The 21,648-nt window shown below is 40.2% G+C and overlaps 1 protein-coding gene across 1 annotated transcript; it reads left to right on the forward strand.

Annotated features, from left to right (window-relative positions):
* Positions 1-6,070: 6,070 nt before the first annotated feature.
* Positions 6,071-11,426, forward strand: LOC131327595 (uncharacterized). Its single transcript, XM_058360745.1, has 5 exons — positions 6,071-6,123; positions 6,321-6,365; positions 9,562-9,667; positions 10,694-10,854; positions 11,007-11,426. Exons 1-5 carry the CDS (start codon positions 6,071-6,073, stop codon positions 11,182-11,184), a joined length of 543 nt encoding a protein of 180 aa, XP_058216728.1. The 3' UTR covers positions 11,185-11,426.
* Positions 11,427-21,648: the final 10,222 nt, after the last annotated feature.

The raw sequence follows: 21,648 nt of genomic DNA on the forward strand, positions 1-21,648 counted from the left end.
TAGGTCAAAAACAATTTGCCCAAAAAAAATTTCACGTTACAAAACATAATTTTGTATTTGAAGATAAGTATCCGACTCAAAATGGTGCTTTGTATAGGTCTGACAATGGCAATCACATGATTCACAAATTTCTTTACATACTTAAGCCTTCTACTAACCTGACTAGGATGTAGATCGTCTAACATCCCACGATAGAGGTCAGAGGTCTCCATGGTAGTCTCCTGACGTAGCAACCAACGTGCTGCTAGTGGTAGGTCCTCCGTGTAGGCTGGATCCCTAGCGTGTCGAAACATAGGAAAGTGCTCCCGAATCCATGCATGCATTTTATTACAATCAAGATAGATTTTAACAGATAGAGAAGAATAATATGTATAATTACTAATGATTAAATGGAATAAGAATACGTCATAGTTATGAATGTGTCCGTATCCGTATCCAAGTCTCGCTCATAGTTGTTGATGTGAAATTTTAATGTACTCGCAAGCACACGAATCGTACCAATAGTTTAATTATGCAAGTGCGAGGTCGAACCCATAGGGACTCGTGATTTTTTTTATAGGAAAACTAAATAAACTTAAATCGATTATACCTTAACCTAGTTGACAAAAGTATGATTGGTTTTTAAACTAAAGATTAAATAAAGCAATGACAAAATAATAATTAAACTAGCACAGAAAAATAATGGAGATTATGGTTGAGAAAAGTAACTAAGGTTTTGGAATCGACGCCCACAAATATTTATCTACAAATCTTATGCAATGATTTTTCCTATGATTTCTACACAATGATTTAGAAGCTAATCTTAATCACCATGGATAATATATCATTAAGCCCTTTTTATTTTCCATTGAAAATATGTTCCTCCTCTGCTTCAAAAGATTAAGACAAAATCATCAACTGTATCCGTATGAACAAATCACAGTAGATATCCCGAACTTAAATATTAACTCTGATAAACGAAGCAATTCGATTAACAGGATGATATAAAATCATGGAAAAAACCCATTCCGATTGAATCCATATTCGAGTTTCAACCCAATTAATTAATGAGATCAAAACAATAAACTATGAACGCACGTAGGAAAAATCATACGCATAAAATTACTCAATAGAACTTACAGGGTTTCATCCTTAACCCTAGTTGAAGATTTTAGCCTCTCATAGATAAAAACAAATGAATCATTCGACTAGAATTCATAATAATAATCTTACAAATATTTTTCTTTTGCTCTCTATTCTTTTCTCCAGCCGTGGCCTTGAGTGCCAAGATGGTGCTGCGCGTCGTAAATCTCCTCTGGCCGAACTCTCTGCTTTTCTATATATAATGCTAGAAATTGACCTTAGGTAAATATAATTATTTCCTTCCCAAACTCTATTTATTAGGCAATATCTAATATCATTCCTTATTTTGCCTTCCATTAGCCCGAATTCTTTTGGGACTAGATTCTTTTGGATTGCACTTTGACTACTTTAACCACGAGCTCGGCTTTGAGACCAAATAATTGAGATTATTATCTTTTCCTGCAAAAACACAATTGTATAACAAAAATGAATAAAAAGATAATAATACTAGTCAATTAAGCATAATTAGGAACTAACAACATATAAAATTGGGGCCTCTAAGTGTCAGTATTTTGTGCTCATCAGTTGTCAATGTCCTGTGTCCGTATCTAAGTCTCACTCATAATTGTCAATGTCTCGTGTCCGAGTGTTGCACGATGTCCATAAAGTATTGTTAAACTATCTACCCAACATGTCATATTTGTTACTGCACAAGAAGAACGCAGCAAGATAGTAAATTATGGGAAGCTACCTTTGTTCTAATGCTATCTCACAAAGTTCTTCTCTCTAAACCTTATTTCCTTCCTATCTCACAAAGTTCTTCTCGCAAAACATGTAGTAGTAAACAACAAGGGAAAAAATAGAAAACTGATACACCAACTAGGAATAGGTAGATCAGTTGGGGTGCATACTTGATATTTTCACGGTGTGGTGTCTGTGTCAGATATAAATCCAAATTCAAGTACAAAATATAATTGAATATAACTAAGTACCTCTAACAAAGACGTGTAGCCACTCAGATGCTTACAATTACGTCTACTTGCTTGTCCAAGTTGTCTGTACAAATGGCCTAACCCTCCTACACCCCAAGCATAGTCGCAAACCCGTCCCAAGTCCTCCAAAAAAGTGAGCAACTGAATAGAAATCGTCGTCCCAATCTTGTCAGCAAATAGAGCGCTGCCAAGGAGATAGAGCAAGTAAACCCATGCACAATAATCAACCCTTTTCTCCAAGTCCCCATCTACCACCTCACTAAAAGTTGTCTTCAATCATTCAAATGAAACGCGATTGTTTGGTGTAACTTCATCCTTCGCAACCTCCTCCGTTATACCAAGACACCTTTGTACAATTGCCAAACATTCTTCCCTCGTCCTATCCACTGCGTCCACATCTAACCCCTCCACTGGAAGCCCAACAAGTTACGACACGTCATCCAGTGTAATAGTCATCTCCCCAAATCCAAAATGAAAGCTATTCGTCTCCGGATGCCACCACTCCACAAAGGCAGACAGTAACACTTTATTGCAATATGAAGAAATAATCTGAGAAAGTGAATATAACCCTAAACGTTTGACCCTCACAAGTAACCTCTCATTTGCCTCCGCTATTGACCACTTCTTCAAATTACGTCCGTGTGAGTGCAGTTTCAACAACGGTTGCTCCTTACCCCTCCAAATATCAACAACAACATGGTTCCTAAAATTCACTAACAAAGTCCGGTCTTGTGGACCAATTGCCTCATCATCTACCTCCTCTTGCCTCTCCTGATGCCCTCTCTCTCATCCTCTCCCCCTTCTTCTGCTTTGTGTCGTTTCCTGTATATTGCAAACAATAGTTTAGTCTAACAAATGAATTATAAATGAAACATAAACGAAAAATTCTAAAGTAGTAGTAGAAGTAGTAGTTGAGTGAAATATATCTATCCAATTCAAAGCTAGAAACACAGAAACGTATTCTAACTTTCATGTACCTCATCCTCCTGTTGATCGGACTCATGCTCATCCTCTCGTACATCAACATGTGCCTCATCCTCACAAATTTCAGCATGTGGCTCATCCTCTCGTACATTAGCATGTGGCTCATCCTCCTTTACCTCCGAATGTACCTCAACCTCCACATCCTTCTCTACATCAGCAAGTTGCTCAACCACCACATTCTCCTCACCCTCAACCCCTTGCCTCTACCATCCTTTCCCTCATCCTCGTTCTCATCTTTTGCCTCGTTTCAAAGTTAAAGCTTGCTCAGCCTTCCTCTTCCTTGCAGAAATGGTAGGAGGAGCTCGTTTCATTTCCTGTACATTGCAAAAATACGTTAGAACCGTAGTTGTCAAAATTGAACGATTCACACAAAAACGATACGAATCTATACATGAATCGAGGTTTATCACATTGTTGCATTTGACTAATATGAAACCACATGCAAAACTTTATTGTAATTTTTCTTGTTCGCATGCAAAAACTTGTTAGTATTGGAATTTATTTTACATTCTTGTATCCTCTAAACCATAGATGGGGATAAGGCTCAGAGCCTTAAACCAACCCACATATGTTGCCATAAAGCTAGTTTAGTTTTGTACCCATTAGCCTACGAACTTTATTGTGTTAGCTAAGGTTCCTTTTTATAACAAATCCTTAACATCTACATGCACATATCCATTATACTATAGTATTATTTTCCTACTAGGTACTAGAGTCTTTCATATTAAACCATGTAATCATTAATTAATAATAAAATTTGAACTTTACCCTAAATTAAGGCATTTTTTAATTTTACAATGTAGGAGTTTTTTTATTATGTAGGTGCAGATACATTCTTCAAAATTTAAATTTGGACCGAATCGATTCAATTCACAATTGGGAAAAAGGTCAATCCGATTCACGATTTGACAACTATGGTCAAAACACATAAAATAAAGATAGGAGAATCGGATACTAATTTCTGAATAAAGATAAGTAAATCGGATTCTAATAACCAAAATAGAGTGGACTAATTGGACTATAATGTTCGAATGAGGTATAATCTTTTGGATATTAAAATCCGAATGAGGCAATAAATTGTGGATATTAAATTCTGAATGAGCTAACAATTCAACTTTCATAATATTCAAATAAGGGCCAGTCGAAAATTAAAATCCGAATGAGGCAATCAACTTTAGATATGAAAATCCGAATAGAGGCCAAACAATCAGACTTTAATATCTGAAACTGTGGAAAACACTCAGACTCTAATGTTCGATTAAATTTGAAATACATGAAATAATAGTACGTACTATGGGTTTCTTAAGAAAAAATCAAACAAAAATTAAAAAAAAAATTGAGTAATAACAAGATTAAAAATTTTATTGATGCTTAACTTCGAAATCGTTGGTGATGTCGGCATGTTGTGCTTTCTTCTCACACGTCCTTCGCCTCGAAGTTGTGCTGCTGTTGTGGTGTGGTGAGAGTGGTGTTGTGGTGGTTACTTGGAAGAAGAAGAAATGGGGGAAGAGAGAGAGAGAGGGGGGTGGGTTTCGTGTGGTGGGAGTGGTGATTGGTGAGAGGGGGTTGTTTTAGTATGGTAGGTGGTGGCGATAATGGTGGGTGGTGGCACTGTGGGGTGGGGAGAAGGAATGGGGGGAGAGAGAGAAGACCTAGGTCAAGAGAAAAAACGGACGGGGGAGAGAGAAAGAGGTGTTGGGATATTTGAGATTTGTTGGGTTGTATGTATACAAGAGCAAAAAGGGAGTTCAGGGATATTTTTTTGGTTGTAAGTAGCAAATCCTTATAAGGTGGTAGTTTGTAAGTAGCAATCGGTTGCGGGTAGCAGGAAGTGGGCTGCGAATAGCAGCAGTCGTATTTTAAATTTAAACAATGTAACGCTTCCATTCTGGAAAAAATCCATTCATACCTATGATAGCTGTTCTAATTCAAACACGTTCCTTCTAAGTTTCATATTTCAAATAATTACTCCATCACAATAAACTAATCCCCTCTTTTGAATTGAAAAGATAAGATCTTTAAAATCTACAATTACCTATTTATAATTATAAATCCTATAGTACCTTAAAGTTCTCCACGAAAAACTCCCTTAAAGCAAATTGGAGGCAGTGCGCAACTATAATCGAGGGGAACTTCTTCACAAATATGTACTTTTGCCATTTTGCTATTAATTCATCTGTCAAATGTCAACCATGAACATATCGACTACGCTGTCAAGATGATATTGAAGTCGTATAATGTAAATCCATGCACATCTCTCACCCGATACATATTTTCACTACTTTCCATTCACTTGACTTGGGTCTAGCATGCTTTTTTGCTCTTCTCAAGCATAGAGAACTCCCGTAAATATATGATCTCATAATCCATTCAACGTATGTTGATTGGCGTAGTTCAAGGAAAAAAAATTTATGTTGGTTTTAACCTCGATGAAAGGTACCTATTTTGTTTTTAGTTTCTTTTCTTTTAGTATCATTTTATATTACTTATTGTGCTGCAGTACTTTAGTATTTTAATCTAATTAATGGTCTTGAGAAGAGTTAATTAGATTAAGATACTAAATGTGTTCATTAATGGTCTTTTTTTAGAGAGCTTCGGCCAGAGGTCCGTAGTATAGGGACTAATACTGTAATAAGGACATGAATAATTGTGGTACTCCCGCCAGGACAATTAGACCCGGTTTCCAAATATACCCTTGTTTTGAAACAAAAGCGAGCACACTTTTCCCCACTCTATTCGATCAAAAAGGTTTCCAGAGAGAGAGAGAGAGAGAGAGAGAGAGAGAGAGAGAGAGAGAGAGAGAACAATTTGTCGCCATCCTTCGTCGCTTGCCAAAGTCGACGTTGCCGTCGTTGTCATCATCGTCGTCCCCTTCAACGTCGTTGTCATCTTCATCGTCCCCTTCAATGTCGTTGTCATCATGTTCCTTCAACTGGTAAGTCGTTCTGCACATTTACATTTTGTTTCTCTATTTCTACATATTTAGGGACTACAAACTACTTTTTGTTCCAAACATTTAGGTTTCGTTCCACATGTTGTTATCTGCTGTATATTCTGCGTTTGTAGTCCATTTTGCAGTCTATTGGTACTGATTACGGTTTGTTTAGGATTTGTAGTTCACTGGTTAGGGTTTCTTTGCTACTGATTATGGTTTATTCAGGGTTTGTATTCCATCTGGTTAGAGCTTTTTTGTAATTTTGCAAGATCAGTACTTTGCATTTTGTTTGTTCTTACAAATCACATGACAAATGTTGTCATCTGTTGTATACTCTGCGTTTGTAGTCCATTGGTTAGGGTTTCTTTGCTACTGATTATGGTTTATTCAAGGTATGTAGTCCATCTGGTTAGAGCTTCTGTAACGACTCAAAATTTTTAATAAAAATTTCATTTATTTATCGAAATTTCTTTTTAATTACTTAATATTACTTTTAAAATTCCTTTTTAATTTCTATAATCCGTCATAATTAGATTTTAGTCCTTTGAAATTTCATTTCTTGATTCAAAACCCTACATGGTTAGTATAATTAGTTTCTAACCGGTTAGTTGGAGAAACCAAACTACCTAGTTCCTTTCTCTTTCATCCTTTGGTTAATAACTGCTAGGGAAACTTGTAACCGTTGGGTAATAGAGTTTTAATGGCCAATAAAGCTTTGATGTGACAAGTCAAGAAAAGAATCTTGGGTCATGTCATGTCAACCTTATTTTTTCTTTACCCTTTGGTCCATAAATGTTAGGGGATATATTACCCATTGTGTGTGTGTGTGTGTGTGTGACAAGACTAGCACATGGGAATCTTGTACCTTGCTTCCAAGAAGTCAACCTTGTCATTTCAACCTTTCATGTCAACCTTACTTTTTCTTTACCCATTGGGTAACAAATGTTAGGGGAATTATTATCCCTTGGTTAATAGAGATTAGACTTGCCAAGTGTATATACATATATATACAACTTGATAAGACAAGACATGCCTAGGGTTATCGCCTTAAGCCTATTTATACTAGAGTTACTTTCCTAGATATATATATATATGTATGTATGTATGTATGTATATGTACTTATATATATATGCAAGAGAGAGAGAGAGAGAGAGGCCGAATGGGAGAGAGAGAGGTGGAGTGTGTGCTTGTGTTTCGTTCTCTTTCACAAGCTACTTAATAGCCCTAAGCCTATCTGCTACATGCCAACCCATTAGTAGTCTTCCTAATTACATCCTAGCCTTTGATTTTGTTCTTTCTTGCAAGCAACCTCTTTTTAGGACAAGACTAGTAAAAAATCCTTCATGATGGCCTAAGATTTGCCCTATAAATGGAAGTGACAAGTGAGGGAAGGCTATGGATTGATTGAAGGACTTGAAATGACAAGTCCATGGAGCAAATCCATGGGAGGAATGGAGAGAGAGAGGGCCGGCCATGAGAGGAGGAGAGAGAGCCAAAATTTTGGCTATAAATAGGACCACCCTCATGCCATTCAACTCACACCTTCACCTAGCAACTTCTCTCTCTAAGAAAGCTTGTGTTCTTACTTGTTCTTGCTTAGTTTTCCTTGTTCTTGAAGCTCTTCTTGTGTTCTTCCAGAAACTCATCCCCAAACCACCTTTTTGATCTATAAAGTAGAGTAGTTTTAGTCACAAACTAGTTTCAAGAGAAACCCTTCTCTTTCGAAGCTCCCGGAAGCTCACCATAAGAAGTTACTCCGTCCAAACACCAATTTACTTTCTGTAGTCGTCAACTACCACCAAGAAGAAAGGTAGATTTTTCCATCCTCACTATCTCTAAGTAAATGTAGAGTCCCATATACGCTATCTCTAAGTGTACGTAGAATCCCTTGTCCCCTAACTCAACGTATAGCGTAGAATCGAATATTGGAAAGCAGAATGTCTTTACTCTTTAGTTCACAGTACAACATGAAATATTTTTAAGTAGATAAGGTTATCTATCGCTTTTAAATGTTTGAAATGCATGATAGTGAATAAACTCGTTTTGCTAATGATAGTATGAACATGTTGGAATAATCGATTTTTACTCTAATAAACATGTGTTGTTTTGAATTTCCCACAAAGGAAGAAAGAACGGCTTCGAAAGATAAGACTTTATCATTGATAGAAGTATTTGTATTTTGATCTTTAGGATGGTTATGAGCATGTGTTATGAATTGTTTGTATTAATTGTCTTGTTGTAAAGCATAAGTAATTTTCACTTCAAAGGCGTCCGTACATGTGGCGTTATGATTTAAGTTGTAATTTAAACATGATTAGTAATATAGAGTTGGATGATCTTGCTAGTTTAGTTCCAAGATTACAATGAATGATTTATGATTTCGTATGTGAAAAGTCCTACTACGGAGTCGTTGCATGAAAACGTGACACGAAAATCGAGAAAGTTAAAAATATGACACCTAGGGTGTGGTTAATGAAAAAGGCGTGTTTGGAAACGAGAAATGTTTTGGAAACCGCAATGTGGCCGGACGTGGTAGCCCATTGTGTGGTGTGTGTTTTGTGTGCCAATGGAAACCCGGCGCGGCGGAACCATTGTGAGGATACTCGGGAGACTGGCGCGGCGGAACCGAGGTTGGGTGAGTAGCTTTTTTATCCGCGGAGAGGAGCCAATGCATATTTTGTGTGCCAAGGGGAACCCAGCGCGGCGGAACCATTGTGAGGATACTCGGGAGACCGGCGCGGCGGAACCGAGGTTGGGTGAGTTAAAAAAATGATTTTGAAAATGTTGATATGGTTACGAAATATGGAAAATGGTGACACGATCTACGAGGAGTCGCGTAGGAGAAACTCGAAAAATAATGGACACCAACGTTAGTTTAGATAATGAATATGGATGTGTCATTGCTAACTATTTTGTCAAATATGTATGAACTATGTGAAAATTATTAAATTTATGATCGTTTGTTCATAAGTGTAAGGGTTAGAGGGTATGGGTTACTTTATTGAGCTTTTGTAGCTCATGGTGTTACCTTTGGTGATCCTGACATATTATATTAGTGGCGAAGCCGGTATAATGTGTCAGATCTTATAGATGAACATGGTGAACTCTACACCTTGGAAGCCTTTAGAGCCGAAGAGCTAGCCAGGATAGAGGAAGAAGCGGAGCAGTAGATAGGAACCCTAGTTCCCTCCCTTATTTGAATAAAAGTACTTTTGTAAGGTTTATGATGTAATATTGAGCCAGACTCCATTAATTTTTCAATGAAATTTCCTATTTAACATTCTGGAAATTAGGGGCATTTCAACTTCTTTGTAATTTTGCAAGATCAGTACTCTGCATTTTGTTTGTTCTTACAAATCACATGACAAATGTTGTTATATGTTGCATACTCTGCATTTGTTGTCTATTTTTAATGAATTGGTACTCATAGCTCTGAATTCAGAATGATAATAACATTTGTCTATTTTATTGAGGAACATCCATAAAACACAAGTTGACTAATGTCTCTTTTGTCTGTTTTATTGAGGAACATCCATAGAACACAAGTTGACAGATGTCATTATTTGTTCATCTCTGTGCTATACCAGATTTGAAGATTCTTACAAACAACAACATCATCCGGTTATTTTGTTCACATTTTCTGCTGTTTTGTTACAGGAAATGGTGAAACCAAAGAAGTCTAATAAAGATTTGGTACTTATAGATCCTATGAAACCATTACAAGTTATTATGCCTCTAGAGAGGATGAGAATGAAGCAGTCACCACGGAAAAAAACAGCAGTACAAAGTCTAAAAAATATAGCAGAAAAAATGCCTTCCTCTCAAAAGAGAACAAGAACAATAGAAGATGAAGTTAAACAGAGTCCAACAAAGCGAATGACAAGATCTGTCACATAACAAGAGAGAGATTCTCATAAAATGGACAAGAAGGAGAAGAAGAACGACAAGAAAAAGAGACTTAGTCCTGTTAAACAGAAGAAAAACGACAAGAAAGAGAAGGACAAAAAGAAGAAGATACAAGAAGAAGAGGATGAGGATGAGAATGAGGAAAAGGAAGAAGAACAAGTTCACAAACCAACGAAAAAGGAAGCCCTAAAAAATCTAGGTATGGTTTATGACAAGAATACTATAGATGATAAAATCTGTCAAACAGATGATGAAATCTGTCATATTTTATTCTCTGTATTTATATGAAACAACACACACAGGACTGGAAATCTATGGAAATTAGTACGCTTTATTACACCAACTAAACCAACAAAATCTTAAATATCATGCGAACAACACTACAACATATGGTTACTTTATGATAATCTGCATATATGTATTCATTCATATACTGACCAAAACTTTGAAACTCATGCAAGTCTAGTCCAAAGATGAAGCGACTTAGCCCTATTAAACAGAAGAAGAACGACAAGAAAGAGAAGGACAATGTGAAGAAGAAGGACTACAAGAATAAGAAGATACAAGAAGAAGAAGAAGAAGAAGAAGAAGAAGATGAGGAAGAATAAGAAGAAGAAGATACTGATGGTGATGATGAAGAAGAAGATACTAATGATGATGATGATGAAGATCTTCACAAGCTAACGAAAAAGGCTGCCCATCACAAATCTAGGTATGGTTTATGGCTAGAATACTATAACATATGGTTACTTTGTGATAATTTGCATAAATGTATCCATTCATATACTGAATAAAATTTTGAAACTTATGCAGGGTAGTTCAAAGACGCGTGGTCCTATTCTACGGAAGCGTATTCAGAAACAGAAACAACAGAAGCAAGTGGCAAAAAGGACAGCAGTGAAGAAACAAAAGAAAAAGGTGAAGAAAAATGTCAAGAAAGAGGTTAAACCTAAGCCTAAACAAATTCAGTACGGGTAATCTAAAAATTGCGACATTTGTATATTTTGTTGGGCAACATTCATATAAAATAACGACATTTGTCTGTTTTATTGAGGAACATGTTATCATTTGTTCATGTCTGCCCTATACCAACATCTTCCTATTATTTTGTTCAAATTTCATGCAGGTCGAGTTTTCAAAGTTTTGTGAAACTCTTGAAGGACATAAAGTTCACAACGCTCCAGAAAGAGAAGATAAGAAAAATGCCATTTATTGATCTTATATTTGCTGTGGTTGATGAGAGCTTGACTGAGGCATACCTGAGGAAAAGCGACCTGCATGCTCTTTCGCTGATAATACGATAAGAGGGATCGGGAGGGAGGTTTAACCTAGGAACCAAATCAGTCAAGATAACAGCACAAGAGTTTGCACTTGTATTTGGCATCCCGTATGGGCCCAACCGAATTAAACCAACAACAAAACCGAGGATGTCAGAAACAAGGTTTGCTAATGAAGTCTGTATTCGGGGAGGTAGGATAATGACGAATTCAAGTCTGAAAGAATACTTCCAAATAGCTGTGAAGGAAAAGGATGAAGAAAGTGCAAACGACGTTAACACTGTATCTTATCTCAACGGTGTTTCTCCCAAGCACAGCATTAAGGGTGAGCTTGAATTTAATCGAGTTCATTGAAGACTTGAATAAGATTAGCTCTTATGACTGGGCAACATTCTTTACGGACGAGCTCATAAGGCAACTGAATGACCATATTGAAACACCGGCATCAATCGAGGGCTGCATAACAAGGCTCCTGGTAAAATTCTACTCTCTTATGATATCAACTTTTTGTCTGTGATAAACTGCCTATATATATACTAGAAGATGTGGTTATAAGATGTCGTTGTCTTTCATAATCTACCTACATGTATACTAAAAGATATGGATATCATTGGTATTCTGCCTATTTTGTATTTAAACTAATTTGTATTTTTCATGAAATACAGTATTGGTTGTGTGAGCACGTGAAATTGGTAAGCCAAGGAGATCCAACAAACTTCCCGAGGTTCGTCAAGTGGAGGCTTACCGACCTTAGTGTTGGTTTGGCAGATAACCTGTTGGATGTTCTTGATTCGTTAATCGTGAACGACTCAGAGTTGGAGGCAACAGAATTGGAGAAAGGGTTGCTCGAATTTGTTGAGGTGCCGGAAGATGATCATGTGAAACCAGAAGATGAGCAGGATAAAGATGGTGATGACTCGGACCATGATGATGCAAATACAGAGCTTCAAAAAGAAAATGAAATCCTCCGAGAAAAAATCAAAAGGTTGATCGAGGAGAATGAGCAAATCAAAAGGTTGATCGAGGAGAATGATCAAATCAAAAGGTTGACCAAGGAGAATGAGCAAAAAAATGCTACAATTTGCCCAGCTTCAAAAAAGAATTTTGGAGCTTCAAGACGAGACATATGAGGAAACAGTTGCTGAACTCAATTTTGAAGTGGAGACTGCTCATGCTGAGAGGGATTTTTTTGTGAAAGAGGTTGAGCATAAGGAAGTTGAGATCTACAGCGTGCTCGTAGAGAACGACATTGTGAGCAGCGTGTCCTTTCAAAAGGATTTCGTCCCTTTCAAAATGCCGGTTCGCGGGAGTGTTTGGCTGGACGACAAGCGCTCGCAAAATACAGAGTTGCCACTTGGGTTTTGAAGGTCCGACACCCAAGGAACCGTATTTCGAAGCACCTGCCGCGCTATTTGATTTAAAAAAGTTAAGGAACCAGTCCGTCATAACCATATCTAGGTTCGGGAGCCAGGTTACGAGAGGGGAAGGGTTTTAAGGCACCCCTCTCGCCCAATCCGGAGATCGGTCTCTACTTAAGCATTTTGTGAAAAAATTTACAATTCTTCTTTTATTAACCAAATTTTAGCCAATTAGGGCGGGGGAATAGTTAATCGAAAATTCAAAACTGTAACACCTTGCAACATGTGATCAAAAAATAATATGGATGGAAGTCATGCTTAAAAAATAAACGAAATAAAACCCAACACTGTTACCGGGCATCAAAACAGTGCGTTGATATGAATGTGATACAGGCAGCAGCCAACTTGCATGCATGGCTCTGCCGGCATGCAAGTCAACCATCGCGCGACCAACTCATACCATCGTGCGATGGTTATATCCCTCCAACAGGTTCAATTTTATCTCCTTCTGGGCTCTAGAAGGACCAGTGCACACCCAGGATTCAAACCAAGCAGTTTATATGTATTGAAAGTAAATAATTATTACAAACAGGGATAACAGGAATAAAATACAACCCCAAAATAGTGGGGGTACCAAAACAGAGGCCTTTAGACCTAGTTGCCCATGCAAGGGCAATTGCTGGAAACAGGCTGACCATCGCGCGATGGAGTCAGATCGTCGCACGAGGGCCATGACTGGACTTCTAGGAATTGCTTTGCATGCCTGGGGCTCTGAGGCATGTTCAGAAGCAACCCAGGGGCATTCCCAAGCTAAATGACTAAGAGTTCTAAGTTAAGATACAAATTTTAGCATGCGAGACAGTGAGTCTGATTTTAAACATGCTTCACAGTGATTTAAAATACTATAAAACAGAAAATAACCAACATCCCATCCCCTCGAGGACCGTCACGTTCTGACTGAAACAGTCGCGCGATGTAGTGATTCCGTCGCGCGTGGGTTTGCTTGTAACACGGCTCTTGTAGCCTTGCTGACTTTAGAACCAGAACTGTAGGTGGATAAATTCAAGTAGTGCTTTGAACAGCACTGGAATGCAGCGGCTCCACGTGGCTCTTGAACGTAACCCTGATTCGTCAGAGAAACCCTTATCCTGCAAAACAGACAAGGAGTGAGCGCACCTTTGCCTCTCGTGGCAAAGGCCCTCCGATGCCTTTGTTAGTATTTCGTACTAATGATCAAACCCTAATTATCAGTAGGAAAGCAATAAGATTGCAGTGTATTGCGTACCTTTTACCTCTAGGCTTGCTCTGTTTATATAGACATTCGGATGCTTGGTGCCCAAGCATCCCTATTGCCATAGGATTCCCAGCTCGTATAGGAAACCCAGGATATCAAGGATTCTCGTTTCCTTTATCAATTTATGGAAAAGAGTCCTTTTAGGAGTCTTTTCCATTACTGACCGAACATCCCATTCTCATTGGGTATCTTTCTCAGACCCTATATTCTCGGGATCTTATTCCTTAACGGAGTACCACTGTTTCTGGACTCTTCCAGAATGTTCCCTCTATTTCATCATCTGACAGGACCTCTTTCCTTGTTCGGCTGTCTCATAGCCGAACAAATGGTCTGGACCAGTTACTTCACATGTAACTGGTCCTAAGGAAACAATTTGGACCATATCCTTTCTAAGGAGCTCTCCTTCTGTTTGTCTTTTCTTTTGCCGAACAATGTATCTGAACAGTGGCATAACATGTCACTTTCCTTGTATCTGGTCCAATAACGTCTCATGTTATTGTACCGAGAATCGTACAACCTCTCTGGACCATTGACTTCTCATATCAGTGGTCCACAGTGCGTTGACCCTTTGTTGACCATGCTCGGGCTCATTTTGCACCTGTTCGGGAATACCTCCCTACAATTGCTCCCCAGCTTCACTTATTATTTTTTACTCAGATGATGTGTGAAGCTTCTCTTCCGAGCAAATTCATTCTGCTCCTGCACCTTACATATTGGAGCAACTTATCATCATTTTACCATGACGAAAATACCTTTTTAGGCCTGTTTTCAGGCTTTCAGCCCTAATCTTTACACGTGTCAATGTTTATTTTGAGAACATTTAATGCGGACAGGCGCGTTTTTTGGGGAACGGAACACTCAAACGCCGTCTGGGGTGACGTTTCACTTACGCCACCCTGGCTGTAGGGTATTTTTGGGTTTTCGTCCCATTTTTCAAAACACCCCAATCTTTCCCTTAGACTCCCTCTGCAGAAGAAAAGACTGTTCAAGCGTTCCCCCGCCATTGAAGCTCTGTTCATCGTCTCAAGACCTCTTCTTTTAAGGATTCCATCGACTATTCTCGTAAGTCATCATTTCCTCTTCTTACAACTCCATTTCTCAAGTGGATTGTTTTCAACCGCAGTTTAGGGTTTCATTGTCCCCATTGCTTTACACTTCGTAGAATTCCAAAATCCTATCTGGTAATGGGTAGATTTCGAAGGCACTGTAATACTCCTCAAGCCATGGCTAGTTTCAGATCTCGATATGGGATTCCTGACGATGTAGCCACTGTATTGGCTCCTGAGGATGCCCTTCGTGAGAGTTTCGATTTCGACACTCTTCACATTCCTGTAGTAGCCATTGTTGAGGGCGGGGTTAGATTCCCCTTGGCTCCTCTGCTTCGCCAAGTTTTGGCGTATTATAAACTTTCCCCAATGCAAGTCTCTGCCAACTTCTTCCGAGTAGTTATGGGCATCAACACCATAAATCAGATGTTAGGGACTTCTTTAGGTTTATACGACATTCATCACCTATACAGTATCTCTAGAACCGGGGATGCCCTCACATATTATTTAAAGAGTAGGGATTCTAGGAAGAAGCTTGTCCTTGAACTCCCTGACTCTGCTTGAGGGGATGACGACGACTTCCTGATTGTCACGGGCAACTTCGAACCCAGAGATGAGGACGGCCAAGTGATTGGTTTTCACGCTCCTCATGTATTCGGGAGCCCACGTTAGTGCTTTCCCCTAATTTCAAATTCTTGTCCTTTTTCATAGGAAAAGCTTTTTCATGCTTTCTAATTATTTATGCTTTGCTCGGCTGCAGCTTCAAACATTAACCGGGGTTATAATATCATAACCCCTCAAGTGCACGTAGCTGATATCAAGCGAGCACTTGCTTTCAACGGCGAAGGGACTTACCTTGCTGGCCGAGCAAGAGCGGCTCAGGTTCTGCTGAGTTACAAAGCGTCATACGGGGGGTTTATTGATCGGCGTACCCGAGCAGCGGACAACCTTGCAGCGGCTGGTCCTTCAAGACCTGTTCCCGAAGAAAGGCGTTCTCGGACACCTCCAATCTCCGACGAACCAATTCCCCTTGCCGAAGAAGCCTCCAGTCCCACATCAAGTTCTTCTTTCAGCGGTTACACGTCTTCACCTCCAACAATGAACCAGCCAATTGATTTAGGGAGTCTTCTCACCATACCTGGTCGAGGTCGTGGCGCTGCTCGGGGCCAAGGTGGCCAAGGTCGTGGCCGCCGTACTCAGACTCAGACTGATGCTCCTCCTGGCTTTTCCCCAGAAGAAATCGAGGCCATCCACAGAGAGAAACGTCAACGGGTGGAACAGCCTCAAGAAAGACCCCCACCTTCCTCCTCGTCTCCTGCTCCAATATGGGCTCCCTCCTTCTCTCATGAGAACCGAGCTATCACTGCTCGGGATACTGTCGAGACCGAAAGAACTGCCCTTGCATTGTCCCAGGCCTTTTTGTTGCCTGGGGACATGCAAAAAGAAGTTGCAATGTCTCCAGACAATCTTCTCAGTTCCTTCATGTCCCACAACGCCAAGGTAAAATTCCTTTTTGTGATCATAGTGTACACAGAACTTAACAGTTATGTTTATCACAATTGTTTTGAATGTTTCCAGGTGATGCAAAAAATGGTGGCCATGGCTCAAAAACTTAGCCAATCAGAGCCCCAACGAGTAAAACTTGTCAGTGAAAACTCCAAGCTCCAACGTACCATCATCAGGCTGGAGAGAGAAAGGAACCAGGCCCAGGGGGTTGCAGATGGCCTGAAAGGACAGTTGAAGGGGACTGAGGACAGTCTTGCCCAGACTTTGAAGGAGCTCGAGACGTCCCAGAATGAAGCCAAGGCTGCTTTTGAAAAGGGATATAACGAAGGAATCAAAGTTGCCACAGAGAGCTACACAAACCAGATGCCTGGAATTCAGGATCAAGTTTGGGTGGCGTCCTGGAGGGCCTGCCTTGAAAAAGCAGAGATTCCTGAGTCATCTCCACTTTGGACCAACATTGAGCTTCCAAGCGTAGCAGCTGGTGATCAGGAGGAGGATATTGCAGAGGAGATGATTGATGAACAGGTGGTGAACGTGTCGGCTGAGCAACCTGTTCCTGAAGTGGAGCCTCAGATTGATATGACCAATCCTGGCCAGAAGGAAGCCAGTGGTGGTCCTATTGAAGATGAAAATCCCACAGAAGAGCTGGCTGCTCCAGTAGTTCCTACAATTACTCCTGCAGCTGTCCAAGATCTCATAGAAGATGAATGAGCTCTGTCGCTCTGTACATCTGTGTTTGAATTTCTCCTGTCAAGATACCTTGTCCACATGTTTCTGACATGGAAGTTTTAAGATGTTTAAGTATTTCGAACTTAAATCGTTTCACGTATTTAAAAGTTTCACGTACTTTTATGCATAGATTCGTATGCTTCCAAGTTTGTGCATATTTTCGTATGCTGTGGGCTGTTGGTGCATATACTCGTTATGCTTTTATGCATGTATTTGTATGCACCGTATGGGTTCTCGTACTTTGAATATCTCGTGGCTAACATATACTTGTTTAAAGTTTATGCATATCTGTCCAAGTTTCTCGTACTTCAATTTCATACAATTGTTTCTCGTACTTTAAGTCTCACGTACTTAGAACAATTCTCAAGTTTGTCATACTTGCGTTCTAACAAGTGTCACGTACTTTAAGTCTCACGTACTTAGAACAATTCTCAAGTTTTTCGTACTTGCGTTCTAACAAGTGTCACGTACTTTAAGTCTCACGTACTTAGAACGATTCTCAAGTTTTTCGTACTTGCATTCTAACAAGTGTCACGTACTTTAAGTCTCACGTACTTAGAACAATTCTCAAGTTTTTCGTACTTGCGTTCTAACAAGTATCACGTACTTTAGTTTCTAACAAGTATCACGTACTTTAGTATATATCCTATACCTTGCTCCCCAATACGAATGAGGGAAACCAATGTCGTGATTCGTATTTAAAACAAATACCAAGAAAACAGCAGTTTAGACAAAAAACGTAACTTCATTCATAAACTGTAAAACCTAAGAGGGCGTTACTCGTATTCCTTGTAAAAATAAAAAAAAAAACTAGAACACAAGAGAGTTTTATTCGTAACTCCCACACAATCACGATGTGCATAAAGAAAAATTATATAAAAAACTTTCTTAGATTATGGACATTCCAAGGTCTTGGCACTGGGTTCCCATCCAAGTCTGCCAATCGATAAGCCTCAATGCCTGCGATTTCTGTAACTCGATATGGGCCCTCCCAATTTGCCCCTAGCTTTCCCTCATTAGCCACTTTAGTATTGCCGAGCACTTTTCGTAGCACAAGGTCTCCAACACCAAACTCTCGTGGGTGTACATTCTTGTTATAACCTTTGATGAGCTGCTCTTGGTATGAGGCCAAGTGCACCAAGGCCCGTTCTCGTCGTTCCTCGGCAAAGTCCAGCTCAATCTCCAAGGCTCTGTCATTTCCTCCACTTTCAACCAAAGTGGTCCTGTTGGTCGGCAGACCTATTTCTAATGGAATAACAGCCTCTGTTCCATATGCTAATGAATAGGGGGTCTCTCCCGTAGACCTCCTAGGCGTTGTTCGGTATGCCCATAGGACCAATGGCAATTCATCGGGCCATTTCCCCTTTGCTTTATCCAAACGTTTCTTAATCCCATCAAGGATTGTTTTGTTTGAAGCCTCTGCTTGTCCGTTGCTTTGAGGGTAAGCTGGAGTTGAATAATAATTTCTTATCCCATACTGGGCACAGAAAGTTTTGAATTTCTTCTGAAATTGCGACCCATTGTCTGTAATCAACGAATAGGGTACCCCAAAGCGAGTTATGATGCTTTTCCACACAAACCTTTCTATCATAGGTTCAGTAATCTTGGCCAACGGCTCAGCCTCAATCCATTTAGTGAAGTAATCTGTTGCAACTAATAGGAATTTTCGATTCCCAGTTGCTTTGTGTAGTGGACCCACTATGTCCATTCCCCATTGAGCAAACGGCCAGGGACTTGTCAGCGGCACCAGGTCCTCGGCTGGTGTTCGAATCATTGGTGAAAATTTCTGACACTTCTCACAAATTTTTACGTACACCTTAGCATCTTCTTGCATGTACGGCCACCAATACCCTTGGGTGATTGCTCGGTGGGCTATGGACCGACCACCAGCATGGCTTCCACAAGTCCCCTCGTGGATTTCGTGGAGGAACTTTTGCACCATCTCAGGATGCACACAAAGCAAGTAGGGTCCTGTAAAAGACTTCCTATATAGTTTTCCCTCTGGGGATAACCAGAACCGAGCAGATTTGGTCCTGATTTTATGTGCCTCCTTTTTGTCCAAAGTGAGTACTTCATCTCGTAAAAACTCCACTATTGGGTCCATCCAACTTGGTCCTTGGTTCACGTCCAAGACCATCTCTACACTTCTGCCAATGCTCGGCTGAGCCAAATACCCTACGGCTATTTTTCTTTTAAACTCATATGGCACAGCTGCGGCTAACCATGCCAATGAATCTGCATGAGCATTCTTTCCAGAACTTATCTGTTCAATATACACCCTTTCGAAGGTATCAAGTAGATCTCTGGTCACCTGTACATATGCCGCCATCTTCTCGCTCCGGGTTTCATATTGCCCGGACAGTTGATGGACCACGAGCTGTGAATCAGAATACACCCTAACTCGTTCAGCTTTTAGGGTTTTTGCACTTCTCAAACCAGCTAAGAGTGCCTCATACTCTGCCACATTATTTGATGCATTGAACCCTAGCCGAACAGATAATTCTAACATTGACCCTTCAGGGGGTAAAAGCACAACTCCAATACCTGAACTGGTGTTGCAAGCTGACCCATCAACAAACAGCTTCCATTCCAGGGGATCTTGTTCGGCTAACGCCTGTTTCTTCGTTACAGGAGACTTTGCTTCACACTCCTTTCTCGTAGGAGGCAGAGGTGCAACCGTAGGTGAGAACTCTGCCACAAAATCTGCCAACACCTGGCCTTTGATTGCTGTGCGCGGCTGATAGTCGATTTCATATTGGCTCAACTCAACGGACCAAGTTGAGATCCTTCCCGAGAAATCTGCCTTTCGGAGCAGTGATTTTAATGGGAACTCGGTGTAGACCACAACTTTATGGCTCTAGAAATAATGTGGCAATTTTCTAGTTGCTGACCTTAGTGCTAGGACCAATTTCTCGAGGGGCAAATACCTTGTTTCGGCATCTAACAAAGTTTTGCTCACATAATAAACTGGGATTTGCTCGGATCCCTTATCTCTTAAAAGTACTGCACTTACAGCATGCTCAGAAACAGCTAAGTATAAAATCAGAGACTCACCTGTTTCTGGAGTCGAAAGAAGGGGAGGAGAGGCCAAATACCCCTTCAGATCCTGAAAGGCTTGTTCACATTCTGCTCCCCACTCGAACCCTTCCCTTTTCTTCAATAACTGAAAGAAAGGTCTGCACTTGTCACTTGATCGGCTAATAAATCGATTAAGAGCTGCTGCCATCCCAGTTAAACGTTGGACTTCTTTCGTTGTCCGAGGACTTTCCAGATTCTGTAAGGCTTTTATCTGGTCGGGATTTGCCTCTATTCCCCTTAGAGTTACAAGATGGCCCAAAAACTTTCCAGAGCCGACTCCAAACGCACACTTCGAGGCGTTGAGTTTCAACTTGTATTTCCTCAAAATCTCGAAAGCTTCTCTCAAATCTGCAATATGGCCTTGCCCAGACTTGCTTTTCACCACCATGTCATCTATGTAAACCTCCATAGTTTTGCCGAGCAATTTTCTGAACATGATGGTTGCCAGTCTCTGATACGTTGCCCCTGCATTCTTCAATCCAAAAGGCATGACATTATAACAGTACAACCCTCGTGGTGTAATAAAAGACGTCTTCTCCTGATCCGGCCCAAACATTGCAATTTAATGGTATCCTCGATATGCATCGAGAAAACTCATCCGTCCATATCCCGCTGTTGCATCAACCAACTGGTCAATCCTTGGAAGAGGAAAACTGTCTTTAGGACACGCCTTGTTTAAATCTGTGAAGTCAACACATACGCGCCATTTTCCGTTCTTTTTCTTGACGACAACGGTATTTGATAGCCACTCTGGATAATAAACTTCCCTTATTGCCCTGGCTTCCAACAAGTGATCCACTTCTTCAATTACAGCGTCAACGTGCTGTACGGCTGCCCTTCGTTTCTTTTGAATGACCGGTTTATGCTGTGGATCTATATTCAAATGATGGCAGATTACATCTGCATTCACCCCAGGCATCTCCTCTGGTGTCCAAGCAAATACATCGACATAAGTTTTCAAAAAACTAATCAGTTCGTTCTCTTCCTCTTCTGGCAATGATTCCCCAATTAGAAAGTACCTATCTGGATCAGTCTCTTTGATCAGTGTTTTCTTCAAATCCTCAACCACCCTTTCGGTGGGGTCTTTTCCAATATCCTCAATGGTCGGCAGATCCGGAATTTCCACAGTATTAACATGGTGGGCATTATGGACCCTTTTTATGATGGATACCAAACATTGTTGAGCTACCTTTTGGTTACCTTTAATGTGCTCAATCCCATTTGACCCTGGGAACTTCACCATCTGATGGAAAGTTGAAGAGACTGCCCTCATCTTGTGCAACCATGTTCTCCCTATAATCACGTTATAGGAAGATGGTACATCCACCACTAGGAAGTCGGTTCGTAGCACCACTGTCCCAGCCCGAACAGGCAGGGTTACCTTGCCTAAGGGCCAAACTGCTCCTGCTCCAAATCCGACCAATGGAGTCACTGATTGTACCAAATCTTGTTGTGTGAGTCCCAGTTTCTTAAATGCATC

The sequence above is a fragment of the Rhododendron vialii genome, chromosome 5a, assembly GCF_030253575.1.
Source record: "Rhododendron vialii isolate Sample 1 chromosome 5a, ASM3025357v1".
Lineage (NCBI taxonomy): Eukaryota > Viridiplantae > Streptophyta > Magnoliopsida > Ericales > Ericaceae > Rhododendron > Rhododendron vialii.